At 53.5% G+C, this 27,640-nt stretch overlaps 3 protein-coding genes across 7 annotated transcripts in view; 2 read left to right on the forward strand and 1 right to left on the reverse strand.

The window, feature by feature from the left end:
- The window catches only part of ZSWIM5 (zinc finger SWIM-type containing 5), a 96,756-nt gene extending 89,587 nt beyond the window's left edge, over window positions 1-7,169 (forward strand). Inside the window, exons 9-14 of the mRNA XM_050977151.1 lie at window positions 37-297; window positions 693-828; window positions 2,561-2,718; window positions 4,892-5,055; window positions 5,362-5,443; window positions 5,851-7,169. Coding sequence (XP_050833108.1) covers window positions 37-297; window positions 693-828; window positions 2,561-2,718; window positions 4,892-5,055; window positions 5,362-5,443; window positions 5,851-6,713 — 1,664 coding nt within the window. The 3' untranslated portion in view covers window positions 6,714-7,169. The remainder of the gene's footprint in view (window positions 1-36; window positions 298-692; window positions 829-2,560; window positions 2,719-4,891; window positions 5,056-5,361; window positions 5,444-5,850) is intronic.
- A 2,047-nt stretch (window positions 7,170-9,216) lies between these two features.
- Window positions 9,217-12,952, reverse strand: UROD (uroporphyrinogen decarboxylase). The gene is given in 11 exon segments (XM_009088669.4): window positions 9,217-9,486; window positions 9,676-9,742; window positions 9,997-10,097; window positions 10,240-10,377; window positions 10,652-10,813; window positions 11,028-11,225; window positions 11,324-11,386; window positions 11,585-11,664; window positions 11,743-11,855; window positions 12,710-12,798; window positions 12,800-12,952. Coding segments are annotated over 11 exon segments (1,329 nt in total). The 3' UTR covers window positions 9,217-9,321.
- A 99-nt stretch (window positions 12,953-13,051) lies between these two features.
- Window positions 13,052-27,602, forward strand: HECTD3 (HECT domain E3 ubiquitin protein ligase 3). Of its 5 annotated transcripts, XR_007778034.1 has the most exons (23): window positions 13,052-13,378; window positions 13,448-13,608; window positions 13,994-14,086; window positions 14,345-14,480; window positions 14,931-15,046; window positions 15,326-15,439; window positions 15,806-15,888; window positions 16,270-16,435; window positions 16,907-16,988; window positions 17,896-18,078; window positions 18,608-18,660; window positions 18,969-19,033; window positions 19,468-19,571; window positions 19,893-20,012; window positions 20,354-20,443; window positions 20,791-20,997; window positions 21,387-21,516; window positions 21,914-21,988; window positions 22,184-22,265; window positions 22,385-22,456; window positions 26,814-26,893; window positions 27,031-27,159; window positions 27,490-27,602. XR_007778034.1 is itself a non-coding variant. In XM_050977152.1 (22 exons), the coding sequence occupies exons 1-22, from the start codon at window positions 13,052-13,054 to the stop codon at window positions 27,051-27,053; spliced, it is 2,562 nt and encodes an 853-aa protein (XP_050833109.1). In that variant the 3' UTR covers window positions 27,054-27,208. The 5 variants fall into 5 exon arrangements, 3 of the variants coding, with proteins under 3 accessions (XP_050833109.1, XP_050833111.1, XP_050833110.1); XR_007778033.1 differs by lacking the exons at window positions 26,814-26,893; window positions 27,031-27,159; window positions 27,490-27,602 and adding exons at window positions 22,714-24,246; window positions 25,063-26,506; XM_050977152.1 differs by lacking the exon at window positions 27,490-27,602 and having other exon boundaries at window positions 27,031-27,208.
- The last annotated feature ends 38 nt before the right edge of the window (window positions 27,603-27,640 follow it).

The following is a 27,640-nucleotide window of genomic DNA, read 5'->3' on the forward strand; positions in this document are numbered from 1 at the left end:
CTTCTAACCCACTGCATCTCCTCTCCCTCCTTTCAGACGCTGGGGACTCCAAACCACCAGTGTATCAACATGTGCCCGTTGTGACGGGCAGCCAAGACGGTGACGAGTCCTACCTGTCCCTGGCCTTAGAGGTGGCCCTGATGGGGATGGGTCAGCAGAGGGTCATGCCCGAAGGTCTCTATGCCCAGGACAAGGTGTGCCGCAATGAGGAGCAGATCATTGCCCGCCTGCAGGACCTGGAGCTAGACCCAGTGCTGGTGCAGACCCTGCGGAAGCAGTGCATCTTGCTGCTGGAAGGTGGGGACTTGCCTCATCTAGCTGACTTTTGTGTCTTAGCTGAGTGTTGGTAATGCCTCTGAGATGCCCTTTTCAAAATTTATGCCCATCCTGCTTCTTCCTCTCTGGATGGAGTGCAGAGCGTGAAGAATGGCTGCTCTGCCCCATCACCTGGAAAAGCAAGGGTTGTTGGCATCCCTAGAAAAAGAGCAAGTCAGAGGCAATATGGAGAAGGGTGCTGAGCACATGGCTTCAGTTTCTTATTTTCTTTAGAAAAGGAAAGAGCATCCCTGGATCCAACTGGAGTAACACTCCAGGGAGCTGAACAGCAGATCCTCAGAGCTTTGGGGTGGTCCAGACCCCAGACACAGATCCTGCTGTGCTAATTATGGCTGATGGGCTCTGCTTCTGCCTAGGTGGTCCCTTCAGCGGCTTGGGAGAAGTCATCCACCGGGAGAGCGTCCCCATGCACACCTTTGCCAAATACCTGTTCTCTTCCCTGCTGCCCCATGATGCTGACCTGGCATACAAGCTGGCTTTGCGGGCCATGAGGTTGGTGCATGTTTAATTCTGTCTCTGCTCCCCTTTTTGCCTCTCTTCCATGCTTGTTGGGAAGCTGTGATGCTTTGCAACTTTAGAGCAGGGATGGGAGTGGAGACAGTCTTGGAGCTTGCCATCCATGGGATCTTTTGCAGTGTGTAGGACCACTGGGCACAGCAGCAGTGTAAAGAGGTTCCTGCTCTCTATTTGAGTGATTCCTGGTTTATAAACTCCATTTTACGGATTTGTATGGGTCCAATAATGTCTGCTGGCCCAACCCTCCACCCAGCCATTCACTCCAGGCTGGATTTGCCTGCCCCTGTGACAGGCATCCTCTGCCAGAGCAGGTCCCAGGCACACACAGGACTGTCATCTGCCTTCTGTCTGCTAGGCCTCAGGCACCTTGCAGCCCTCCCTGCCTGCAACAAGGGCTGTTATCCTGGCACAGATGGGTGGATGATTTGCCCCGGGCTCCAGGGTGTCAAAGAGCCAGGTGGAGAACACAGTTGCACTCTGTTATCCATTAAAACCCATCTCTGTCTCTGGGACTGGGGAAACAGCTGATGCTGGGAGCTGCCCTATCTCCTTCCCCAGTCCATGACACACTTTGAACATCAGCCTGTGTATTGTTTTGACAGGGACTGGGTGGGTCTTGGAAAAGCTGGAATTTCCTAAACAAGTCAATGCTTGGACCACTGTCAACTCCAGAGCATCCCAGTGCTCTGTCCCTCTTACCACCAATATAATCCTGGCCCAGAGCATCGCCTTTTATTCAGCATTTCCTCAGTGAAATGGAATGGGTCATCTCTCTCCAACACTGTGGGGGGTGAAGTTTAAAATCCCCCTATTCTGGAAAGAGTTGCTCAGGAGGACAACCAGCCCTAATAAGCAGCCAAGGGCCTCTGTGGTGTGTGGAAGCACCATGTCCTGGCAGACCTGAGATCTCTGGCCTTTGAACAGGACTGAGGGCCCCAGGGATGCCATCTGTTAATGCCCATCCCCGCTCCCAGCTATGATTCCCTGTCTTGGGGTATCTATGTCCAGGGCTGAAAAAGTTGGGCTTCTGCTGCCCTGTGGTTACCTCAAACCTGCAAGTGAGGATAGCATTTGGATGTTCTTCATGTCCAGGCTGCAGTTTCCCTCCTGCATAACTAGCTGTCAAGTTCGCAACACCAGCACCACCTCAGGGGTTTAGGATTTGTCACCATGGCTGGTGACTTGAGAATCCTGCTCCCCTTCTTCAGGGTTGCTTCTCCCGCAGGCTTTCCGGGCTTTTGGATATGCCCACAAAAACAGGCAACCTAACCTGGCTGCAGAGGCCCTGGAGAAATGTGCTGCTGCTTCTGATCATAACCAAGCATTTTAAGAAGAACCAGATGATACAGTCAGGAGTTCTGCTGGGTGCTTAGACATGAAAAGAGCAGGAGGGGAGGAGGGATTTTACTTTTTTCTCTTCCTTTTTTTTTATTCTGAGGTCTGTGCTTTTCCTTACAAGTTTGTAAATCACTCCATGGATCCTTCTCCCCCCTTTCAAGTCAGTCTCAGATTGATCCCTGTGCCCATGTGCTGAGCACGCAGCCTCGGGAGCCGCACACGTGCACGGCAGCAGGATGTGTTCAAAGGCATTGCTGCAGGCAGCTGCCTGCAGGCAGCCCCTGCCTCGCCTTAGCAGCACCTCAGGGAGAGGAGGTGAAGCTGGGGCTGGGCTGGGGTCTGATGTTGCCTCCTCCTGCTTGCCCTTCAGGTTGCCCGTCCTGGAGACCACGGCACCATCCGGCGACGTGACTCACCCTCACCACCTGGTCTCGGTGGTGCCCAGCAGGTACCCGCGCTGGTTCACCCTGGGGCACCTGGAGTCACAGCAGTGTGAGCTCGCCTCCACCATGCTCACGGCAGCCAAAGGTTCGTGGCAGGGCAGTTCTGGGGCAGGGTTGATGGAATGATGGTGCACAAAAGCATGGAAGAGTTTTTCCTGGAGAGAGGAGGGAGCTCTTGCTTCTGCTGGCACTGGCAGAGACTGGCTGGGTGGTACACTGGCCGCAGTGGTGCCCCACTAGCAACCTGCTGTGGACAGGGCACAATGAGCTGGCCTTGAGAATCTGGGGTTTCTGGGATTCTTGTCCCAAAGGGCTCATGGTCCAGCAGGGCAGGATGGCAATTTCCAATGAGGTGCAGGCAGGCCTTGCAGCCATGGTGCTGCAGGTCCTGGGTAGTGCCCCACGTGATGCAGGACCATGCCTGGCCCTGCAGCACAGCCAGCTGCCAGGCCAGCAGTCCCTGCCAGGCGTGTCATGAGGTCATGCCATGGTTTAGTTTGAAGCTATTTATCCTTCCACCTCTGCTTTGTCTCTTCCACCCTGTGGTGATGATCGTGCATGGGCTGTGGGAGAGAGAAGACCTCCCTGTGCACCAAATCAAAAGTGGCTTTTATTGGACATGTAATCAGCAGTGCTGGGTAGGACACTTTGTCCCAGCTGCAAGGGGCCCGTGAAACACCCCATTGGTCTCTTGGGCCTCTTCTCTTTCTGCCCAGGCACTATTATGAAGGCGAGCACAGGCTTTTCATTAGACATCCTCCTAACCAGAAACAGACCCCATCAGGGGGGCAAGAGTCTTGTGTCCCATGAGGGTCAGTGAGCCAAGCAGTTACCACTGCCCTCTGATGTCCTGGTGCTGCCAGCCTGACAGGGAATGTTTTTCTTTCCCAATGAGAGGGAAGGGAAATGAGATGTCAGAGAGCTCCAACCTTGCTGCCTTGGCAGCCTCTTCTCTCCTTCCAGCCTCCTCCTCCAGGCTGTTTTACCAGGGCTGATGGTGTTCTGCCCGATTTGCAGTGCTCAGATGAAGAGCTGGTACTTGGCTTATCCTTCAGGTATTTTTCTCCCTTCCAGTTCCTAATGGGATGAGGTTTTTATGCCAGGGATGTAGGGCTGTTGGGTTGAATTTGTTTTTCTGACTGTCCTCTTCCTCGGGTGTTCCCCCGCTGCAGCATGTCCCAGTGTGATCCTGCAGCCTCTCTTGCCCACGCCCCTACAAGCCATTTTAGGGAGGCTTGGATTTTGGTGGCAGTGCAAGCGGCTGTGGTGGGTGGCAGGTGATATCTTTAGCTATGAGTCACCCGAGATGTCTCCCTGTGTCCAGGTGCAGCACTGGGTTTTTCACACTGCTGTTCATGATTTGGTTGTCTTTGCATGAGGTTCATGGGCTCAGTCTATGAGTAGGAGTAGAAATTAAGCTGGAACCTAATGTGGCATGTTAGCCCCTCTGGTCTGCGCACATCCCAAAGGTCCCACTCCCCACAATGTGTCCCACAGGCACTGATAGGAGGATAGGTGCAGACGTGATATTAATATGCCTTGTGTCCCTCTTCCAAAATCATGCCCCATCTCCTGGTGCCGTCATATATCCTAGCACCCACAACCTCCTGTAGCAGGAGTACTGCAGCACCATTGGGTATTGTGTCATGAACCCCCTTCTTTGGGGATAGCTCAGCCTGTCTCAGTTGTGAGTGCTGTATGCCTGACCTGGGACATCGAGGACCAAGGTGCAGCGAGTCTGGGTAACCCTAGCCCAGCCTTGCAGAGGGAACTTGCTGGGCAAGACAGTGTGTGTGCAGCAAACAGCTTTTCCTCTTCTTCCTAATGTTCCTGGATGAAGACTGATGTTTTTGCAGCCATTTAGTACAAGGCATCTCCCCAAGCCCCTCCTTTTCTGGGAAGAAGCTGTTGTACAGCTGTCAAACTTGAAGCCAGGGTGGAACATACAGGTGCCTGGAAGTGTCTGCTAAAGACAGGACGTCTGGGATCACTCAGGTTTGTTTGTCCTCTCTGTGAGAGGATGAACTTGAGTGAGGACACTTGCTGTAGGATGTATCACTTCCTGGGGAGGGTGCTCCATTTTAGACTGTTGGACTGCAGGGCCTGATCCAGCATCACTGTGTGACCCTCTGTGTGTGTGTCCAGAGGGTTTGGCAGTGGTGAAGGGACTGTTCACCACGTGGTGCAGGCAAGAGATGGGGCTCCAGGACAAGTTGGGGGGGTGCCTGAGCCATCTGACCGTTCTTGCTTGCTCCCAGGGGACATGCTGCGCCTACGCACGGTGCTGGAGGCCATCCAGAAAAACATCCACTCCTCCTCCTTGATCTTCAAACTGGCTCAGGATGCATTTAAGATTGCTACGCCAGCCGACAGCAACTCTGACACGACACTGCTCAATGTGGCACTGGAACTGGGGCTCCAGGTACGGGATGATGCTGGGGATGCTGGTGGCCCTTCTGCCCCTCTTGCTGTGGCAGCCGTGCTGGTTATGATCTTCCACCAAGCAGGGTGACCCCTGTGGATGGAGTAAATTGATCCCTGCATGGTCCTGAGCAGGGGGCCCAAGCCCTGGGAAACCCCTGTGCTCGCTGTGGTTTGGGTGGAGGTGAGGCAGTGCCAGGTAGTTGGTAGCCAGTTGAACCAGAGGGATTTTTGGGGAGCACTGCTCTGTTGGGTGGCCTCACTAGAGCCCTGCAGGGCAGCCAGTCACCCCAAGTTTGCCTCGCAGGTGATGCGCATGACGCTGTCCACACTCAACTGGCGGCGGCGGGAGATGGTGAGGTGGCTGGTGACGTGCGCTACTGAAGTGGGTGAGTTCCATGTGTGCTGGGGGATCTGGCCTGCATGCAGTGGGAGCAGGGTTGGGCATGGAGATCCTTGGGTTGTGCTTATCCCTGAGCATCTGAGTTATCCTGAGTCTCTCATTTCTTCTTGGGTAACTGAATTTACCTCAGAGCACCAGCTGACAGGGTTGGGACTGCAGCAGTGGCCGGTTTTGAGATTTGGATGGGTGCCCTGTACCTGGCCCAGGCCAGTGGTAGTCTCTGTGCCCTGCAGCATGGCAGTGTGGGTTGACCTCTGCCCTGTCCCTCTTGGTGCAGAGGCAGCAGCTCAGCACTGCTGTGGGCTGGTTTTGCCCTGTCTCTGGGTCTCAGAGGAGCCCCACTAACTCAGTGAGGTTCCAGGGATTTGCTGTGACCCTAGTCTTTTCTTGCAGGAGTGAGGGCCCTGGTGAGCATCCTGCAGAGCTGGTACTCGCTGTTCACTCCCACGGAAGCCACCAGCATTGTGGCAGCCACAGTGATGTCCCACAACACCATCCTGCGCCTGAGCCTGGACTACCCACAGCGGGAAGAGCTGGCCAGCTGTGCCCGCACCCTGGCCCTGCAGTGTGCCATGAAGGACCCCCAGAACTGCGCCCTGTCTGCCCTGACCCTCTGCGAGAAGGACCACATCGCCTTCGAGACCGCCTACCAGATCGTCATTGACGCCGCCTCCACCGGCATGACCTACACCCAGCTCTTCACCATCGCCCGCTACATGGAACACCGGGGCTACCCACTCCGAGCCTTCAAACTGGCCTCGTTGGCCATGACACATCTCAACCTGGCCTACAACCAGGACACGCACCCAGCCATCAATGATGTGCTCTGGGCCTGCGCCTTGAGCCACTCTCTGGGCAAAAACGAGCTGGCAGCCATCATCCCACTGGTGGTGAAGAGCGTGCACTGTGCCACGGTGCTCTCGGACATCCTTCGCCGCTGCACCATGACAGCGCCAGGGCTGGCCGGCATCCCTGGGCGCAGGAACTCGGGGAAGCTGATGTCCACTGACAAAGCCCCCCTGCGGCAGCTGCTGGACGCGACGATAAGCGCCTACATCAACACCACTCACTCCCGGCTCACCCACATCAGCCCACGGCACTATGGGGAGTTCATCGAGTTCCTCAGCAAGGCCAGGGAGACCTTCCTCCTGGCACAGGACGGGCACATACAGTTTGCCCAATTCATTGACAATCTTAAACAAATCTACAAGGGCAAGAAAAAACTGATGCTGCTGGTGCGAGAACGGTTTGGGTGAGCCCCGGCTCCTGCCATGCTCACTGGCAGGGTCTGGCCACAGCACGGGGACTCGGGAGAGAAGAAGGAAGGAAAGTGGAGATCAGCTTCCCCCCACCGGCAGAGGCTGCTCTGTTCTGGTCTTCTGTTTCTTTTTTTTTGTTTGTTTTCTTTTTTTTTTTTTTTTTCCCTTCTTTTAGTGTTACTCTTTCTTGGATTTAACCATTTCACACACTGAGAGGATCCAGAGATTCCTTGGGCACAAACCAAAAGGCAACCACGGGGAAAAAGGATGGTTTACTCAGCCCCCTGCCCTCCCTTGCCAATACCAAAAGCTAACCTGGAAATCTAATACCTCTTTCCTGAAGGACGTGGTCGCTGGAGGGATACGAAGGTTGCAAAGTGAAAAATCTTTAAAATGATGTGGGGAATTTAATGAAACAAAAAAAAAACAAAAAAAAAAAAAAAGGAAAAATAAGCAAGCAAAGAAACCTGCGACACTAGAACCTCATGCGTCACCAAAAGCAATGGCTTTGCAGAGCGCTTCTCCCGCCCGCCCGAGACATGCAAACTCCTCTATTTGTGAAGATACTTCAATAAAAACAAGTAAAAGTAACTGTTCTCAGGGATTGCTTACTAAAAGTAACACAAAAAAAAAAGCATTTATGATACTGTAAATACTATAGTATATGTGTCAATTATTAAATTGTAAAGTTATAATTATTTATAATTCTGTCTTTTATTTGGGGGATACTTGAAATTGTTGTGGGCTGGGGCGATTATTTTTATTATTGCTATTATTATTATTATTATTGTTATTATTATTAAAACTATTATTTAAAAAACCCACACAAAACCACAGACAAAAAGAGGAGGAGGCACACGAACATTTCTCAGGTTCCCATGGCATCGTCAGCAACAAGAAGGGTGTGGGGGGGAGGCGAACATCTACTCGACTCACAGCCCTGGGACAGACGGACGGACAGATGGATGGAGGAGCAGCAGCCCAGCAAAGGAAGGAACTCGGGGCAATGCTCACTCGGACACACGCAGATGCTGGCGATGGAGGACTCAGCCCATCGCAGGGCAGGTGCAGGGTGTGAGTGCCTGGGCGGGCACCAGGGCTGCCGGCTTCGGGGGAGGGAGGGGCAGTCGCGTCACCTTCCTGCACCATTCCCAGCTCCGTGGTGCAGCCAAGGCTCGGCCCTTCCCAGCACACTCCAGCCCGGGCCAGTGGCTCTTCAGTTTTGGTTCATTTCTTTGCCAGCAGGTTGGGAGGGCTGGGGGGGCCAGGGCCGGTCTGGATGGTGACTTGTAGTTGGAGAACGCACGTTAGTTATCTGCTGTCTGGTTTAATTTTTGGCAAGTGACTTGTGTCCGCGCTCTGGCCAGGAACCCAATTGTACTCGGTCTGTGTCGCCACCGAAATAGCAGTCTTCAACCAGTCTGTTTCTCTCTTTTTTTCCTTCCCCTTTTTTATTTTTTAAATTTTTTTTTTTTTTTTTGCGTGCGTGCGTGTATGTGTGTGTGCGACCTCTTCATCTGATGTTTAATAATAAAAGGGATGAACGTTACCACCTGTGTCTTTTCTGCCTTTCTCTGAAGTGGGGGGGGGGGGGGGGAGTGTCACCACACTTGTCAAAGCAGCGTTGCAACCCCCTGTGGTAGCCAGCTCCTGTGCCCCCAGGAGGGGGGACAGAGCAGGCACAAGACACCCTGGTTGCTTCTGGGTGCAACTTCCTGCCATGTACAATGTTAGCAGGTCCTTGCCCATGCTGGAGACACTGACCTATCCATGCCAGCTAGACCAGCGTTTCTCCGTGACTTGATCCATCCTGCTGCCAACCTGGACCACAGTGAGTGAGTGTGCTGCAATGTGGAATGGGGTGGCAAGGAGTTGTAACTCAGGGTTTCTGGGCTGCTTTTTGCAGGGTTTGCTAAGCCCCAGGAGGATGGTCCTAAAGAGGCTTTGGGAGCTGGAGGAGGAGGGCCATGGTGCCCCTGTTGCCATCCCAGCCAGTGTGGCAAGGTGCTGGTGGTGCTGTGTCAGAGGTTCTCCAGCCATTTTGCCAGCTGTCTCTCCCAGGTGAGTCGTCCTGGCTTTCCCAGCCCCTTGAGACTACCCTGGGTTGAGGACACACTGCCCGTTTCTACCTGAGCAGGACTGTGGAACAGCTGATGCTGAGTCTCTGCTAGTGGTGGGCTGTGAGCCCCAAGCTCCCAGGCTGTGACCCTGCCAGGCTCAGGCAGCCCACCTTCCCTAGCAGGGCTGAGCACATCCATCTTCAGGAGATGGCTGCAGTGTCCTGGGCTCACATCCTCTGTTGCAAGCATGGACACTGCAGCCTGGCAGGGAGAAGCATCCTCCACAATTTGCTGCCATCCCTATTTCCCCATTTTGACCTGCAGGATGAGGCTCAGGGGCTCCCCCTCACCACACATGCTCCTTTAGCAGCCTGCCATTACTTCCATCTCCTTCAGGGCTGTCCAGTTCCCCATCCCCCCAGCCAGAGCCACACAGCTGCTGCAGAGAAGGTCCTGGTTTAATGCTGCAGCCCAGCCTAGAGTGAGCCCTGTGACAACATGCGTGACTGTGCCCAAACCAGAGTCCTGTCCCCAAGGCCCCAGGTTCAGCTGTGCTTGTTGATATGACGAGAATGAGCATGCACAGCTTCCACAAAGGCACCCACATGTTCCGGGTTCATGTCAGGGTAGAGGCCATGGCCCAGGTTTGCAATATAGCGTTGGGTCCCAAAACTCTCCAGCATCTTCTTCACCAGCTCGCCAATCTTCTCCTGTAGGTGTGGTAGGAAACCATGTGTCAGACCAATCCAGCTCAGGGTATTCCACCCCCCCCAGTCCCCCTCAGCTAGCCTGAGGGGATGTTGGGACATGAGCCAGTGCTGCAGATGGCAAAGCTGAGGCAGAAGGCCTTTAACACCGGGTAGAACTAGTCCTAGTTGCTGGCACTAGCCATGGCTCACCTTGGGTGCATAGAGAGCACACGGATCCAGGTTCCCTTGCAGGGTGACATCTTTTCCTATCTGCGCACTGCAGCAGGGAGGAAACAGGTGAGTTGCTGCAGGTGGTACAGAGACTGAGGGTAGCCAGATGCCTGCAGCCCCCACTGCAGGATGTCCAGGACCCCTCAGCACAGCCTTTAGAAGCTGTAGCATGGTGGCCCCACTAGCCCCACCTTTGGAGCAGCAATGTCCAGGCCTGGGATGTCTCAGGGCAGAGGAGGAGGTCAGAGTACCTGGTCTGGGATCTTGCGCAGACCTCTGAGCCCTGAGTCAGACTCTTACCGAGCTTCCTGGGGCCGGATGGTCCAGTCGAGACCAACGACCTCGTAACCGGCGTGGGCCAGGTCGCGCAGGGCGTAGTGTGCATCCTTGGCAAAGATGATCTGGGGAGGGAGGAGATGGGCAGTGACTGCTGTGGTTCAGACCCTACTCCACAGGCTGGACTGAGGGAAGCAAGTACTGGGGGATGCACCCCTCTCCAGCAGTGCCCAGATGTCAGGGTCAGTCCAGGCAGCCCTGACTCACCATGGGCACCAGGGGCAGTGCCTCCTCCTTCAGCTTGCTCTTGACAGCCTGGGCAATGTCCCGGATGTAAGGCAGGGCAAAGTCCTGAAACAGCTCGGGGCCCAGGTGCCCTGCATGGGACTCAAACAGCTGGAGTGCCTGCCAGGGACACAGAATCCTTTAGGCTGGAATAGACCTTTAAGATGATTGAGTCTAACAATCAAGCACTGCCAAATCCAGCAGTAAAGCATGTCCCCAGGTGCCACATCTACTTGTCTATCAAAGACTTCCAGGAATGGTGACTCAACCACTTTCCCATGAGGCTGGGAGAGCAGTAACTCAGTCCCTCCTCCTCCTTCCAGATGCTGGATACTCTCTTCTCCCTATCCCCTACCTTCCTTCTTGGCCCTGTCCCCACTGCCCCAGGACACACCTGCGCTCCAGCAGCCACCTGCCCCACCAGGTACTCAATGATGACATCAGCCAGCAGGCGTAGCAGACGGTGGCTTGCCTCAGGGTGACGGTAGAGCCAGCTCTTGGCCTTGGCCATTGTAGTGGAGCCACCACCTTCAATCATGTAGGACATGAGCGTCCACTGTGGGGAGGAGTGAAGTGAGGAGAGTGATGGAGATGAAAGAAGACACAAAGTCCCAGTCGCAGTGCTGAAGGTAGGACCTGTGAACACCCCAGAGCCTGGGGCACAGCCACTCCTGCACTGAATGCCCCCATTATGCAACCATGTAGCACCCACAGCTGGGGGTGCCATAGCTGGTCTGACCCCAAGAGAGCAGAGGAGCCACACTACTTACCGGTGCCCCCGAGAAGCCGATGAGCGGCACCTTGCCCTCCAGGCTGTGTCGTGTCAGTGTGATGGCCTGGAAGACATAACCTAACTCTGCGGTGACATCCACCTTCTGTCGCAGTTTCAGCAGATCCTCCACCTCCTTCAGGGGCTCTGTGAACGTGGGTCCTTTGCCAGGCACCATGACAACCTCCATGCCCAGTGCCTGGGGACAGGGGAGAATGGAGAAGCAGGAAAAGAGCAGCCCTGAATTCTGCTCTGTTACCAGCTCCTGTTCCCTGTGGCATTGGCCATGGCTCTTACCTGGGGCACCACCAAGATGTCAGAGAAGATAATGGCAGCATCCAGGGGGAATCGTCTTAGCGGCTGCACAGAGGAAGAGGCAACATTAGTGAGGGGTTGTGACTCCCTTCCCATGGAGGACCTGGTCAAGCACAGTAGGCAGTGGAATCCCCAAGGGCTGCACAGTTTACTGAGGCCATCCAGGATGGCCAGAACCAAGGTTTCTCCCCATCCCCATCTGGGCAGAGAGAGGGGACACACAGACCCCTGAGTGATGCTCACCTGCAGTGTCAGCTCACAGCACAATTTGGGGCTCCGGCAAGTGGCAAAGAAATCCTGTGACGCCCGTGTCTCCCGAAACTCTAAAAGGGACCACCACAAATGTTACCGGGTGCTTGCTGAGGCTCCCTCGCTAACCCCCGCACACCTCCACCTCTCACCTGGCAGGTACCGTCCCGCCTGCCGCATGCACCACACCGGGGTGTGCTCCGTCTCCTCCCCGCGCGCCGCGCGCAGGAACGTGTCGTTCTTCAGCTTGGGGAAACCTTTGGGGCTGCGGAGCAAAGAGCAGGTACAGGGTGTCACCCACGAGGGGTCTGGGTGCCCTGCCGGTCCCCCACAACTGGGGCAGAGGGTGCCAGAGTAATCGGCTCGTCCCCAGTCCCTGACCGCAGAAGAGGCTTGCGCCCAGCTGTGACAAACGCGATAACTTCTCCCCACCACAGCCCAGGACTTCTTCCTGCTGAGGACCGCGGGCCCCCCGGGAGAGAGGCGATGCGCTGCCCAGGCCCGCGAGATTAAGTTATCGGGGCCACCAGTTGCTCCCGCCTGGAGATATTTGGGACGAGCGGGGCGCGGGGCGGGCAGTCCTGCATTCCCCCGGTCTGTGCCAGGCCACGCGTCCCCAATCTCCCCGTCCCCAGTCTCCCCGTCCCCAGCTTCCCTGTCCCCAAACTCCCCGTCCCCAGCCTCCCAGCTGTGCGGCTGCTGGAGTCCGGCCTGTGCCGGGGAGGGGGACCCCGGTAACCGCGGAGCCTATTGGAGCAAAGTCCCCAAAACCTCCATTTGGGACCAGGGACTTAAGGAGCACAGCAGAGGCCCTGCTGATCCCTCCCAGTGCAGGATCACCTCTCTGCCTACCCGCCCGGAGCCCCTCCAATGACCCAGTAGCGGACTCTTGTGCCAGCATCATAATCCCAGAGCCACTCCAGTGCCTCGGCGGTGTCCGGAGAGCCGCACCAGTGTCCCCAGTACCGGATCTCAGCGCGAAAGCACTATCCCCAGTGCTCCCACAGTGCCGGATCGCCCTTCCCAGAGGCACACCAGTATCCCCCGTGCAGGCGCCGGAACATGGCCCCGTGACCACACTAGGAAGGGACGCAGGCCTGCCCGGTCCCGGTTACTCACAGAAGCCGCTCGCCACCCTCCATGCTCCTAAGCCGCTCCCCGGCCTCTCCGTTGCCTCCCGACGCGGCGCGGTCAACCCCCATCCCGCCTCCGTCCCGCCCCGTCGACGCCGCCATCTCGACGTAGTCCCGCCTCTCCCTCCACCGCCTCTTTGCCCCGCCCCTCGCCCGGCTTCCCGCCCCTCCGTACGCTGCCATCTTGCCCCTCTTCGTGCTCCTCTGTACGTGGCACGGGCGCCGCCATCTTGCTCTACGTCCGCCCCGCCGGGCGCCGCCATCTTGCCTGTCGGCGGGCGGGGTTCGCCGTAAACCGGAGGGGCGCGGAGCCGGTGCCCGGAGCGCGATGAGGGCGGGCGGGGAAGCGCCGCACCAGGTGCTGGGCCGGCTGCGGTTCCTGCTGCAGTGCAGCGAGTGCTTCCGCCGCGCCCGGGCGCTGCCCGCCGCGCTCTGCTACGTGCCGCGGGAGGTGCAGTACAAGATCTGCAAGGACCCCTCGGCCGCCGCGGCCGCCGCCGCTCGCAGCCTGCTCAGCGTGTGGGACAGCCCGGGGCCGGCGCGGGGCGGCAAGCGGGCGGCGCGGGCCACGATCGAGGTGCGGAAGGGCGGCTGCCTGCGCGCCACCGGCGAGGAGTACTGCAACAGCGCCGGGCTCTGGGTCAAGCTCAGCAAGGTAACGCGGGTTGCAGCGGCCCGCGGAGGGCCTGGCCCGGCCTCGCCTGACTGCCGGCTGTCCCCACAGGAGCAGCTGGAGGAGTACCGGAGCGGCTGCGATCTTGAGGAGGGATGGGTGCTGGTGTGCAAGCATGCCGACGGCGGGGACCGGCTGGTGCCTGTGGAGTCCACGGAGCGGATCCAGCGGCAGCAGCAGCTGTTCGGGGTGGATTACAAACCCGTCATCAGGTGCAGGGCTGCCGCGGTGTCCCGCTGGGTCTCCGGGAGCGCGGAGGCGCTCGGCTCTGTGCGGGCTCGGGATGCTTCCCCACGGCCTTTCCTGCCTTGGGCTAGGGAACCCCCGGCCTGTTTGGACAGGTTTCATGGAAGTGAGGCGAGAGGGATGCCGGATGTGGAGTGAATTTGGTTTGGCTCGGGCGCTGTGCTTGTCACATGCCCAGCGGGGTGTGAAAGGAGTAGACATGGTTGGGAAGGAAAGGGCAACAAATGATGCTGGAGATGGAGGGTGGAGCATGGTGGGGCTTTAAACCCAAATCTTCCCCTTACAACTACTCAATCACCAACTTCTTGTTCTTCTGGGATGTTCTCACTCCACTTCTCTGTGTTGTTTCAGATGGGAGCAGGTGGTGGATCTGACATACTCCCTGCGCCTCGGAGCAAAGCCCAGGCCCATGGAGCAGGATGAGGCTGCAGTAGAGAAGCTTCGGTATGAACTGTTTCCTGGCTTCTGCTATGGTGGGGGACAAGCTCCTGTCTCTTGTGACTGCCCACACAGCCGTCTCCTGCAGACCTGGGGGAGAGGGGGGAAGACAGGCATCTCTGCACAGGACAGTCTTGTCCTAGATATGCCTGCAAAAAAGCAGGAAACCGAGCAAGGCAAGCAGGATGTGGACCTTCCTTTTTTTGACCCATTAGCCTGTCTGCCTCTGGCTCTCCAGACCCAGTAATCCCTTTTCTCTGCTAGGTTTGTGCCCCCAACATGGACTTACGAATGTGATGAGGACCTGGTGCATTTCCTGTATGACCACATTGGGAAGGAGGATGAGAACTTGGGCAGCGTTAAGCAGTACGTGGACAGCATCGATGTCTCATCCTACACGGTGGGTTAAAGGGACAAGGCTACATCAGCCCCACTGTGCTGTGGGGCTGGGGACCATGGGTAGTGCCTGCTGTGCTTCTCTGGCCTGGACTGCACTCTGTTTGAGGATGTGGGAGAAAAACCTGGGGAATATCATGCAGCATGTTGTTTAATGTCGCCCCTGGAGGGACAGTGGTTTGAGAAGCCAGTGCTAATATTAGCTGCAAAGCTGATGTTAGGGAGAGTTTGATGCTCTGTGCTGTGTGTGGGACCCCAGAGCACCTCAGAGGGTCAACCCCAGTGTCCTGTGTGCTCTGCACTCCCAGTGTCTACCCACAGCCCAGCAAAGGGAACAGGCCAATATGATACCCTCTGACACTGAGATTCATGATGAAAGTAACCACTAAAGAGTGTAAGATCCTTTGATCTTACACTCATTTGATCTTCCTTCCATTCGCTTGCCCTCTTCCAGGAGGACTTCAATGTGTCATGCCTGACCGATAGCCATGCCGACACATACTGGGAGAGTGATGGGTCCCAGGGCCAGCACTGGGTGCGGCTCAACATGAAGAAAGGCACCATTGTCAAGTGAGTCATCTCTGTCTACTCTACAGTCATCTCTGCTCTACATGCTGGGTAGTGACTAGGGCAAGCTTTGCCACTCCCTCTCTGCCCGAGTGTCACGGCCGAAATTTGCCCTGCACTCCCTGCCCCTCAGCCCTTACACTGGGGCTGAAGTTGGTTTTAGCTTTGTCACAGGTACCTGGGAATCACAGCTTGGTAACAGCATGACCAAGTGATGAAAGGAAATAGCGATAGGTGTTCAGATGCAATTGCCTTTTCCTTAATGTCCTGCTCCCTTTGCAGGAAGCTGCTGCTGACAGTGGATACCACTGATGAGAACTTCATGCCCAAGCGGGTCGCTGTGTATGGGGGCGAGGGGGACAATCTGAAGAAACTGAATGACGTCGGCATTGATGAGTGAGTGGTGGAGGTGTACAGGGTCATGGCTCTTGCAGGGGCCCCACCTGCTGAGCACTGGCCTTAAGCAGTCATGCAGTACAAGCCAGGCTCTCTGGGATGTGGGTTCACTCTGCCTACAGTAGCATGGTACAGTCATCAGGGCTCTCCTTGTCTGATTGTGGGACACATCAGAATCATGGTACCTGGACCTGAGTCACCAGCAGGTTCAGGCATTCATCTGTAATTTTAAGCAAGAACTGGGTTCTTGCCATAGGCTCCCATTTCAAAAGATGCAAACTGTCTTCCCGTACAAGCGTCTTGAGTGGATTTTGGCAGGATGGGCGAGGGAACAGCCCTTTAATCCTCATTGTTCTGTGTTTGCAGGAGCTATATTGGGGATGTGTGCATCCTTGAGGACATGACAACACACCTGCCTGTCATTGAGATCCGGATTGTGGAGTGCAGAGGTAGGGCTGGTTGTTGTGGCCACATCCATAATGGATTTGTAAAATACTGTACATTAAGAGTTTGTTTTGTGACTTGTACTTCTTCTCCCTGTGAGCTGTTTTAGATGAGATTCAAAAGAACCATGGGAAACTCCTGGGAGATCTGAAGTTTTTCAGTTCTCAGCTTTCATCCTATCTTTCTCTGCCCTCAATAATTTAATTATTTTTCTCCTGTAAATGCCCTGCTTCTTCTTCACAGAGGTATTTGAAGCTCAGAGTGCTCAGTCCCAGAGCTGGTGGAGCTGGTACATTCCTACTGTTTTTGCTTGTAGACCTCAAACAATTTATTTAAGGTTTGCTTTCTTGTAATCTTGGCATCTCATTTATGGTCTTTCTTGGCAGATGATGGGATTGATGTTCGTATCCGAGGCATCAAAATCAAATCTTCTCGACAGAGGGACTTGGGGCTCAGTGCTGACATGTTCCAGTTGCCCAATTTGGTGCGTTACCCTCGCCTAGAAGGGACTGACCCTGACCTGCTGTACCGACGGGCTGTGCTCATTCAAAGGTACCGTGGGGAGGGGAGCAGACAGGTGCCATTGCCTGCAGGGATTGATGCCATCTCCAGCATGTACGTGGCTGGAAACTGTAAAACTGTGACACTCCTCTTGAGACAGATGAGGACACTGGAGAAAATAGCAGTCATTTGGGGACAAAGTGGGCTGTCTGGGTTGGCTCCCTTCTGCTTTCAGAGGAGTTCTATAGCTCAAGTTTACAGTGTCTTGTGTGTCACAAGCATAACATATCTGTGCAGTGTCGGGGGCAGGTATATGCAGAGTCACTTGTAAGGGATGCAAAATCACTGCAGTGCCCAGGGAGTGGGAATTTAGTACCAAAGGTTCCATGAGGTAAAAAACAATGCTGGGTTTGGTTTGGATCAGTTATTTTTTCTGCTTGTGTTCAGGGATGTATGGTCTGGAATAGACCTGTGCAGATCTGTATCACTCCTTGCTGCAATACCTTCTTCTTTGGGATTTAGGTTCATCAAACTCCTTGACAGTGTCCTGCATCACTTGGTGCCCGCCTGGGACCACACTGTTGGCACATTCAGCAAGCTCAAGGTGAGCAGTTGGCTCTGTCTTGTTGGGGCCTCAGTCTGGCAGGGTGATGGTGCTCTTGCTGTGGTAAGGAAGGCAGCCAGGGCTTGTTGCCTTTAAAGCAGCTGAAGGGAAATACCTTCTTGAGCTCAAGTCACTAACACTGTGAAAGGTGATGTTGTTTATTTTCCTGCTAAACTGCTGATGTAGAAGTATGTAACTGTGGGCTAACAAGTGGACTCAAACCAGAACATTTCACCCTCAGAGGAACTTGGATCATAGCAGCACTGGCCATGCAAGCTGGATCCACATCCCCTCCAAGATCTCAGTCCAGGACGCTCTGTTCCTGTGCTTCCTGCCAGCAGCTTTGAGCTGGCTTGTCCAAACATCAAGGCTTTTACCAGTAACATTCATTCTGGCTTTAATAAGCTTTTGCTTTTCATCCCTTACATAGTGCTGAGTTCATCCCTCCAGTTGTCTGTTTTTCTTATATCCTCTCCAAGAATACACATGCTGGACATTACCAGGATAGCCCTATTCTGTGTGTTTCCAGGCCTAGTATCAGAAAGCACTGTAATTCCTGTGCCAGGTCAACACAGACCCAAAGCATTTGGGGTTTTTTGTTTGTTTAGAGGAGTTGGCTTTGATTACAACTAAAAAGGATAGTATGACCAGTGTTCTGGTGAGAGTGAGGGTAAAGGAGACTCTAAGCCGCACTGGAGTGTGACTATCAGATGACAGCTGGTGGATTGAGGGCTGAGCTTATTATCTTCCTTAAGCCAGCATACAGAATCTTTCAGAGGTAGAGGGGAAGCAAATACTCTCAATGAGAATGTGTCTGTTTGGGAAGGCCCTGGGAAAGGGAGAAGCCTGGAGGTGTGATGGCTTCAACAGAAAGTAGATGACATGTTTTGTGGGTCCCTGTTGGCAGCACATCAAGCAGTTCTTGCTGCTGTCCAAGAAGCGCACAGCTCTCATTACCCAGTGTCTGAAGGACTCGGAGACCAGCAAGCCCAACTTCATGCCTAGACTCTACATTAACCGACGCCTGGCCATGGAGCACCGGGACAACCCTGCCCTGGACCCCAGCTGCAAGAATGCTGTCTTCACCCAGGTACTGTCCTTCCTGCCAGGGTCCCTGCTGCTCTGGGGAGGCTGGGGCATCCCAAAATCAAAGTGATCTGCATTAAGATGGGTGGAAGGGAGAGCTTGGAGCTGAAGACAGACCAAGCCTTCAAGGTTTCTTCACGTGACTCGCAGGCTCTGTAATTACAGGTGCTGATGGTCCCATAAGGAATAACATCTACGAGGGATTTGGGATCTCCAATTTGAAATCTGTATTCTATCCTGGATGCTCTCTGTGGCATGTTGTTAGTGGAGAGTGTAACAATCCTGTTGCACTAAAAAGGCAGCAAAGAATTTTTGTGTGACAGCAGCCAAGTAGCTGCATAGAGTTCTGTGTTGTGGTTTTACAGCAATGCTGATCTTCCTGTGTCCATTCTTTCCCCATCTCCAACAGATCTGGGGCTCTGTGCATGCACAAACACCCCAAACTGCTGTGAGACTTGATGTGTTTGACATACTGCCTTCATGTGGTATCCTGGAGAGGGGATACCGACCTTGATTGTCTCTGCTTGTTGCAGGTATATGAAGGTCTGAAACCCTCTGACAAGTTTGAAAAGCCTCTAGATTATAGGTAAGCAGTGTCTCGGGAAGGGAAGGCACCATGCAGAGCTGGGTGCTGTGTCCTGTTACAGCAGGGTGTTTGGGAAGCCCATGTCCTGTACTCTGGAGAGGGTTTGCTAGGACAAGAGCCATGAGATCAGGGCCTGTTCCCCAAGGTGTCACCTCCCTACTGAGGATGCAGCTGTCTCTGGAGATAAAGATCTTGTCCTGTCCTAAACTCAGACTGTTCCACCCTAGTCCCTTGATGTCTCTGCTGTGCCTGTCCCAGCACCTCCTTGGCTTTGAGCAGCACCTCAGGTGATGCCTTGTTGTCCACAGGTGGCCGTTGCGTTATGACCAGTGGTGGGAGTGCAAATTTATCGCAGAGGGCATCATCGACCAAGGTAGGGGCTGCAGGAGACCAGAGCTCTTCTGGAGCAGGTGGGGGCTGATGAGGTGACTGTTGCTGTAGGTGGTTTTTTTTTGTTCCAGTGTTAATTCCCATGAAGGAGAGAGGGAAGGCAGGTTGCCTTGTCCTCCCACCTCTAGCTGTGTCCCAGATGAAGAGTGGTGTTTGCTGGGAGGGGGACCAAACTTCCATTAGTCACTAACGACAGCTTTACCAGTGCCAGTGATCCTTCTGGCTGTTTTCCACAGGCCAGGCAGGGATGGTATTTCTCTTGTCTTATTTTCTGTAGAGCCATAAGGCTCTAGCAGGAACCTTCTGCTCAACCTAGGGCCAGGTTGGACCAGAGATCCTCATCTTTGCTCTATAACTCTGAGGATCAGCACATGGGGAGTTCACATCACTAAGAATGCCCTTCTTTTGGGGTTGCAGGTGGTGGTTTTCGGGACAGCCTAGCAGACATGTCAGAGGAGCTGTGCCCCAGCTCAGCAGACACCCCTGTGCCTCTGCCCTTCTTCGTGCGCACATCCAACCAGGTGCTGTGCATCGGGATGTTTGGATCAAACCCTTCCATGCCTGGAAATGCAGTGCTGTCCCTGTCACTTTGCATGCCAGGGACATACCTACTTGAAGCTCTTCTTTGTGAAGGGTTGGGTAGTTTGCTTTGTGGTATTTCATTTTAGAATATGCTGACAAGTGCCTGGATACCGGTCTGTCACTGGGAATATTGCCAAGGGGGATGGGGGGTTTAGCCCACTCCTGTTGTGAGAAGTGCCCAGAGGCATGGCAGGAGTAGTTTGTGGTGTTTCATGCTGTGCTGAAATTATGACTTGGAGTTTTGCCTCTCACTCCTACAGGGTAATGGCACCGGAGAAGCCAGGGACATGTATGTCCCCAACCCCTCTTGTAAAGACTTCGCAAAGTACGAGTGGATTGGGCAGATCATGGGAGCAGCTCTGAGGGGCAAGGAGTTTCTGGTAAGTTTTCAGCCCCATCCCTCTAAGAAGATTTGCTGCAAAGGGTGTTGATAGCCCTCTCCTGCAGCCTGTCTAACAGGAGCATGGAAAGGCTCTGTGGTCACATACTGGGAAAAGAGGTATTTGGGGCCAAGCAGTTTGGAGAAGTCACAGTCTGAGTTTTGGGGGATGATGCTGAGAGCTTGGGAGATAGTGTTTGGTCTCTACTCAGCTATGATGAGCTCTGCATGTAGAGGGAGAAGTAGGGAAGCCTTTTTGTGTCTGCATTTTTGAGTCCTTTCTCCATCTTTGGGGAGGTCTCATTTTGACACAGACTCAATAAAACCTCTTTTCTCCTTCAGGTCCTGGCTCTTCCTGGCTTTGTATGGAAACAATTAACAGGGGAAGAGGTCAGCTGGAGCAAAGACTTCCCTGCTGTGGACTCCGTGTTGGTGAGAGGGACTGGGAGGCTGTACCTATCCTATTCCTTGTGGCACTCAGCAAGGTGCTGATTTGTGTCCCTGTCCTCATGTACTTGCTTTCTCCTATGATATGTCAAATAAACACAACAAAGGGCAACTTTTAGCTATAAGGATGCACCAAATGCTCTAGTAGAAATGCAGCCATGCTGACCGCTGCTTCAAGCATGCAATGGCCCAAGGTCTGCCAAACAGCTTTAGGGCAGCATATCCCATGTTGTGTCACTGTTGCTTGTCTGGGAAGGGAGAAGATGAGGACTTGGGCACACCACTGCTTTCTGGCCATCTCTCTAACATGGACTTACTTGGTGCCTGGACAGGTGAAGCTGCTGGAGGTGATGGAAGTCATGGATAAAGACACCTTTGAGTTCAAATTTGGGAATGAGCTGACCTACACCACAGTGCTGAGTGACCAGCGCATGGTGGAGCTGATCCCCAACGGCAGCAACACCGCTGTGCGCTACGAGGACCGCAAGGAGTTCATCCGCCTGGTGCAAAAGGCTCGGCTGGAGGAGAGCAAGGAGCAGGTGACACTGTCCCACCCTGTGGCTGGTCATTGGCTCCCAGAGACCTGCCCCTAGCCTGTTTCTGGTAAAATGCACTGTGGTTAGTGTCCCTGTGCTCATTAGGGCAATGGTATCCAACCCTCTCAGTGGGGTCCTGGAGTCTTTGGAGCTGTTGAGAAGCAAAGTAGCTTCTAGTATCACTGATGATAGGGGGTCTTATTCACAGCTCTGACACAGGCTTTCTGAATGAATGGGGATTAATCTCTCTGGGATCGCGTTCTGTTCCTTCAGGTTCCTTGGAGCATGTGCTGGGCAGTCACATGGCTTGAATCCAGTAGAGTCCCTAGGCTTAACCTTGAGTCAGGGAAATGGGCAAGACATGCTGCTTACCTGCCTTGCCTCCTTTTCAGATCATGGCCATGCAGGCTGGGCTGCTGAAGGTGGTGCCCCAAGCTGTTCTTGACCTCCTTACATGGCAGGAACTTGAAAAAAAGGTCTGTGGAGATCCTGAAGTCACAGTGGATGCCCTGAAGAGGCTCAGTAAGTGAAGGGCTTTGCTGAAAACTCTCTTCCTGAAAGCAAGACTCTCTTCTGTCTGTGCTGGCGCAAGGAGAATTGTGGGAGGCTAGTATTAGCCTTTCTTAAAGTGAGAATATGGTCCTGTGTACTTCTTGCCTTTAGCTGGGTGCTGATGAGGTCAGGAGTGTCCTTTGACTCCATCCTGGGCCTCATAGTAGAGGCTGGGTCGTCCCTTGGCTGCCACTATCTGAGCCTCTGTAGAGCTGAGATGTGTATCTGGCTGTGCTTCCTGGGAAGGGCCTGACTATCTATGTTTCTTGCACCTTGGGTCAATGTGGTCACACCCTGCAGGCACCCACTGCCAAAGAGGGAGGAGCTCAGATCTTTATTAAACTCTTTTCTGTATCCTTTCTGACAGCCCGGTTTGAGGACTTTGAGCCGCAGGATACCCGCGTTCAGTACTTCTGGGAAGCACTCAATAACTTCACCAATGGTGAGCAATTTTCTCTGTCCGTGCATATCTTGTGCCATGACAGCTCCTGCCTGCTAGCTGGGAGGGAAACCACTTAAGGAAAGCAAGCACCTAGGTTGAAGGGACTGCTCGCTAGTGCTGGGGGTACCTAGAAGCAGCTATAGTGCAGTTCACATCTCTCTAGGGTTTGCTGATGTCTTTGCTTTTCCTTCACAGAGGATCGCAGCCGCTTCCTCAGATTTGTCACTGGCAGAAGTCGCCTTCCAGCACGGATCTACATCTATCCAGACAAGATGGGGTAAGTCCATTCTTCTGCAGACTGCAAGGCTGACAGATCCCACACCAAAGGGGTGGGTTGTCTGAGCTCCCTGCCTTGCTGGCCTGCTGGTTTTAACAAGTTTGTCACCTTCTCCCCAGCTCAGAGACAACAGATGCTTTGCCAGAGTCATCCACTTGCTCCAGCACTCTCTTCTTGCCGAACTATGCCACGTAAGTTCTGGTGCTTCCCTGTGTCTGGAGGACTGTGTATGGGCTCTCTTCTTAACCTTGGTGCTGACATGTTGGGCCCTGTCACTTTGCCACACTTGCATCCCCTGCCTGTCCCACGTGGCTGCTGAGTTTCTCTGTGTGAGCCCCTGGTGACGCGTATCCTCCATTTCAGAAAACATCTTGTCCTCTCAACTGGAAAATGCAGCAATAGCAGCTCCTCCTTACCTTTATCATTTTTTCCTTCCTGCCATCCCTAGAGCCAAGGTATGTGAAGAGAAGTTGCGCTATGCTGCCTATAACTGCGTGGCCATTGACACAGATATGAGTCCATGGGAAGAGTGATGTTGCAGCCTTACCAAGCAGCATGGACAATTGTTCAAGAAAACCATGCAGTGGGAAGCATTCCCTTGTCCCCACGGGATATGTATATATAATAAATATATAGGTGTGAAGCCTGGCTCCCAGCAGTTGACATGGAGGGTTGGGTCTTCAGCGGGGTGGGAGCTAGCTTGGATTGTAAATGTGATTGCGATGATGGAACCCTGGCTGAGCCCTCATGCATCAAAAAGCTGGCAGGCTTTTGTAATTAGTTTCTTCTCCACGTCTTCCTGTAGCTCCACAATGCTCACTCCTTCCAGGCTGTACTTTGCTCAAACAAAAGTGGGCTAAGGAGACAAAGCTGCACAGCAGCTTGCAGCATAGGACAGAGAACTGAGCTGCTGCTGAGACTAGGGGGTTGCCAAGATGCTCAGTGTGTCCTGGTCATACTCTGTTGCCTTATTCCTGCTCTCTCATGAGGTCAGTGGAAATTAGATCACTCACCTAGGATTGAGAAGAATGGGGCAGGCTGGTGGCAGGTGCTGCAGGGGTGCCTTTGGCCACCAGGTGTCATAACAGACCTGCACAGCGGGACTGTAGGTGATTCCAAAGGGACTCCATGCTTTTACATCACACAAAATCTGAGTTCCTGTCATTCCTGGCACCTCTTACACAGCAGCAACTGCAGGGGAAGCTGCTTCCTCACAGTGAGTGGGAACTGTCTGCTTCCCTTTAGTTCTTTTACTTCTGCATCCAGCATGCTGATGGCCTTGCAGCTGTTCTCCCAGGCTTTTTTAGCCTCAGTTTATCCCTGAACTGACAGTATTACAGCTACTCTCTTCTAGTCTCATGGAGATCTGCCATCAGGGCCAAGTTCATCTTCCAGACTGCAGAGATTAAAGCAGTAGCAGGCATGGCAGTGCCAGGCTCTGCTCCCCTCCTCTCATCCATGGGAAAGGACATGGAGGTTTCAGGTGAATAGGAAAAGCGTTTGCCCTAGGCAGTGTAGAAACCAGATACCAAGAGTTGGACATATGCTCTGTGAGGGAGGAGTGGGCTATAAAACCTTCACAACTATTTGGAAGTATTTGTTGATCTTCCCAGCTCTGGGCAGGGCTGGTCATTGCCTAGCACTGGGAGCTGCTTGATGTTAGTCTGCATTTATACCTCCAGCTCCATCTTCAGCCTGAGTGGTCTGTTGGACCTCCACTACTGTGAGTCACAGGATCACTGGGATTGCACTGGAGTGGGGCAGATGCTGTGAGTTAAGATTAATCCTGTCTTAATGTTTCATGGCTTTTTCTCCTCTGTTGAAGGAGTCTGTCATCCAGAAATCACTTCCAGTTGTAAACAAAGTCCTTCCCTTCGTGAGTTTCTTTTGAAATGTGTATTCCTAGATCTGCCGAGGAGAGTTGTTACTAAAAGGGATGTAGGACCAGGAATGAGCATGTGCTGCCATCTCCTGCATCATGGTGAGTGGAGAGAGCACAGGGTGAATTAGAGAAGCTGTTTATGGCAGCCCTTGCCTGCAGCAGGGCCTTTCATGCTCAGCTGGGTGGGTGTGAAGTCCTATCTGCTGGAGGAGGTCTTCTGTAAATCCTAGAGCTGTTCCAGAATTGATCTCTGTGGCTTTGTGGCCGATTTTAGCCACCAGTGTGAATGGGAACAGGAGCAGAACCAGTGAGATACTTTTCCGTGCTGGCGGCTGAGTCACTTCCTAGGGTGTCTGTTTTAAATGGGCATGAGTAAGCTGGTGAAAGGACTTTGATCTGCTGGCTTGCCCTCAGTCAGGAGCGTTGAGAAAGAAGCCTGCAGCAGTGAGCTGGGCTTTGAAATAAGCCATCAGAAAAGGGACTGACATTGGGATGGAATTTATACTGCTTTTTCCAACCTTGTCCTCTTACTTCTACTGGACTTCAGCAGGAGGCCACATTATTTACTGAGCAGAATTAGAAGAAGCAATCAAATAGACTCTTCTCTTTATTGCTGGGCAGGGGTTGGTTGGTTGGTAAGTAGTTCAGGGTGGGATGGATAAGATGGCCCTAGTCTCTGGTGGAGGGTGAGCTGATGTCACCTGTTGGAATGGGCAGGTTAGGAGCCAGCTAGGGCTGTTTGGGGTGATCAGTTTTAGGGGAACAAGCACCTCTGGCTCCCCCGCCCTTGGAAGCAACTGCAGCTGAAGGAGGGTAACTGAGGCAATTACAGATATCCAAATACCCAGAACACTTAGGTTTCTCACTGAGATGTGTTTAGACAGCTCTGTTCCCTCTCATTATCCATGTACACAGCCCCAGCCTTCCATAATGAGGAGAGAGCTGCTGTGCAAGGCGACGCTGAGAGCAGAACCTGGCTGAAGTGGTGGGATCCTTCCCTAGAAGCATTGTGGCACCTCTGGGGATGCTCAAGACTTTTTATACAGCCCTGGGCACTGTGATCAACCTTCCAGTCTCATCCTGCTGGCTTTAGATCTAGGCCCTCCCTAACCTGAAGCTCTTGATGACTATGGAGTTATCAACTAATTTTTCCCATGCTTCCTGAATTTCTCTACTCTTCCTTCCAGCAAGGTCTTTTAGCGTTTGAGACCTCTTATTTCCTGCCACTGAGTGCTGCCCAAGGGCTTGCTGGAACTCTGGGGAAAGGATCAAGCTGGTGACAGGGATTTCTGTTTACAAAATACTTGTAGTAACAAGACCTTGCCCCTAGCAGAAAGGGAATCACCCAGGATGGTCTGGATTTAACTCCTACAAGCATACTGAGAAAAACATCTTTTTACCATATAAGCCATTGTTTTACTGTCTATTTTGCGTTATCACCGTGTGCATGTTGGAGAATTGCAGGAATTGCTGTGGTTGTGTACTGGGGTGGAGAGACCCATGAAAGCCCCTCTAGTAGGGAGAGGAGCCCATTGCAGCAGTGAGATTGTTTGGTGCATGGTCAGAGGGTCTGGAAAAACATGGCAGCTGTGAAACAATGCCAAGATAACCCACTGATTGTGCTGTTGAGTTTGCTGTGCAAAGGTAAGCTGGAAATGGGGAGCTGGGACCTGGCCTGGATGTCCGCTGCATGGTCCTCTCCTCTGCATAGTTTTAAAGCAAATCAAAAACTGAATGTCTGCTGTGACAGCCCAGAAAATTGTGGAAAAGGTCAGCCTGGCTCAACTCTGACCAATCTCAGGGGCCAAAAATAGGTGTTAAGTCAGTGCTGGGTCACATTTCTTCTCTGCTGTCTAAAGCTGTGGGTAGGAACTGTCTCCTATCGTGTTTCACAAGGCACAAATCAAGTGCCCCTGCCCTGGAGTCCTGCTGCATGTGGCCTGGGGCAAGAGAGTCCTGAGTATCAGGAAGCAGCAGCTGCGTGTCCTCGCCCCAACAACCAGTCTCAAATCAGTGGAGATCGATTTTCAAGCCAGTGCCATCCTAAGGAAGGTGCTGGTGTCTCTGTGCTGCTAAGGAGCATCTCCACATGCCAGAGCTGCAGCTCTACAGGGTGGGTAGGGGTGAGCTGGGGGAGGGAGTGATGTCATCATGGTTCCATGTAACCACTTGCTCTCTCCTGCCTTCAACTTGCTGGATTGTGATAGAATAGTTTCAGGTGATTAATAACACACATGTAGTCTAGCTGTTCTTGTTATGCTACTATTACCCTGGAGTATGACAAACTCTTAGTAGTTTGACAGGTTGTGTCTGTCCCTGCCTCGTGTAGGATCTAGAATAAAGTGAATGAACTAACTGCTCCTGGCCTTCCTGATGATTTCTCAGGTCCGCCTGGGGCGCCTGTGTCCTTCTGTTGGGTTAAATAGTGGTTATGACACTTGGGGACATGGTTTAGTCATAAACATGGCAGTGTTGGGTTAACAGTTGGGCTCTATGAACTTAGAGGTCTTTTCCAGCCTAAATAATTCTGTAATTCTAAGCAGCAATAAAGACTGGTGTTGTGAGAGGCAGCTGGAGGTAAAGCAGAAATTGGCCCTGCCATGTCTTGCACACAAAGTAGTGTCATAGAGGTGACTCAGAGTATTAACTGGCTTAACCCTTTGCAGCAGCTCTGCAAACCAGTGGTACAGGGTGACTGTGGCTGCAGAAGGAGTGCCCAGGACCTTCCTGGCTGTGGTTACTGCAGGTAAGAGCAAGGCCCAAGTCTGCATTTCTTCTGCATCGTGGTTCACGGCAAGGCAGGTGGCCATTGCTGCAGTGAGGCACAGTCATGCCTGTTCAGTCAGTAACACTGCAGGGATGAACAACTGTTGGCCTTTGCAGGCAGGGATGGAACTGGACTCTGACCTGCCAGGAGAGCAGGCAGGCACCAGGGGACCTTTGAGTTCTGCCAGCCTGCTTGTTTCATGATCCTTCAACTCAGCCCTTTGTGCCCAACCTGAAGAAATGAAGGTAGTATGGGGTGGAGCTGAGTTGCTCTCTGCCATCGCCTTGCTGTGGAATGCAACAAGGAGACATGACATGGGGTGGCACACCCCATGTTCGGGGGGAGGTCGGGTTGGGTGCTTTTGGGTGTAATGGCCTCACTCCTGCTGCCAGGATGCCTCTGCCACTGGGATAAAGCTGTTCTGGGCAGGGACACCTGTCCTCCTACCCAGCAGTGCTTGTAGCCTCTCCACCTGCTGCAGGCCTGCCCAGGGCAGGGATATAACAGCCAGAAGTTGGCTCTCCCATACCAGAATTCCCACTAACTTCTTTTCCCTATCCATGCTGGACATGTAGCCCTGTGCCCTGATGCCACAAGACTCCCACTCTGCTTGTCGGAATGCAGGCAATGACAGAGATGCTTGAGGCCAGGAGAGAGCAGTGTCCTCAGCAAGCGCAAGGGCATGCCTGTGACCCGGGTCAGCTCCTGCCAGACACTGAGGTGGGC

This window comes from Serinus canaria, chromosome 8, assembly GCF_022539315.1.
Source record: "Serinus canaria isolate serCan28SL12 chromosome 8, serCan2020, whole genome shotgun sequence".
Classification (NCBI taxonomy): Eukaryota; Metazoa; Chordata; class Aves; order Passeriformes; family Fringillidae; genus Serinus; species Serinus canaria.

Excerpts from the sequence above, each read along its gene's own strand:
- HECTD3 (XM_050977152.1), top strand. The coding sequence starts at position 13,052 with ATGAGGGCGGGCGGGGAAGCGCCGCACCAGGTGCTGGGCCGGCTGCGG. Across the intron at positions 21,517-21,913 it reads GGATGCCCTGAAGAGGCTCA|CCCGGTTTGAGGACTTTGAG; the intron begins GTAAGTGAAGGG and ends CCTTTCTGACAG. Across the intron at positions 22,457-26,813 it reads TTCTTGCCGAACTATGCCAC|CAGCTCTGCAAACCAGTGGT; the intron begins GTAAGTTCTGGT and ends AACCCTTTGCAG.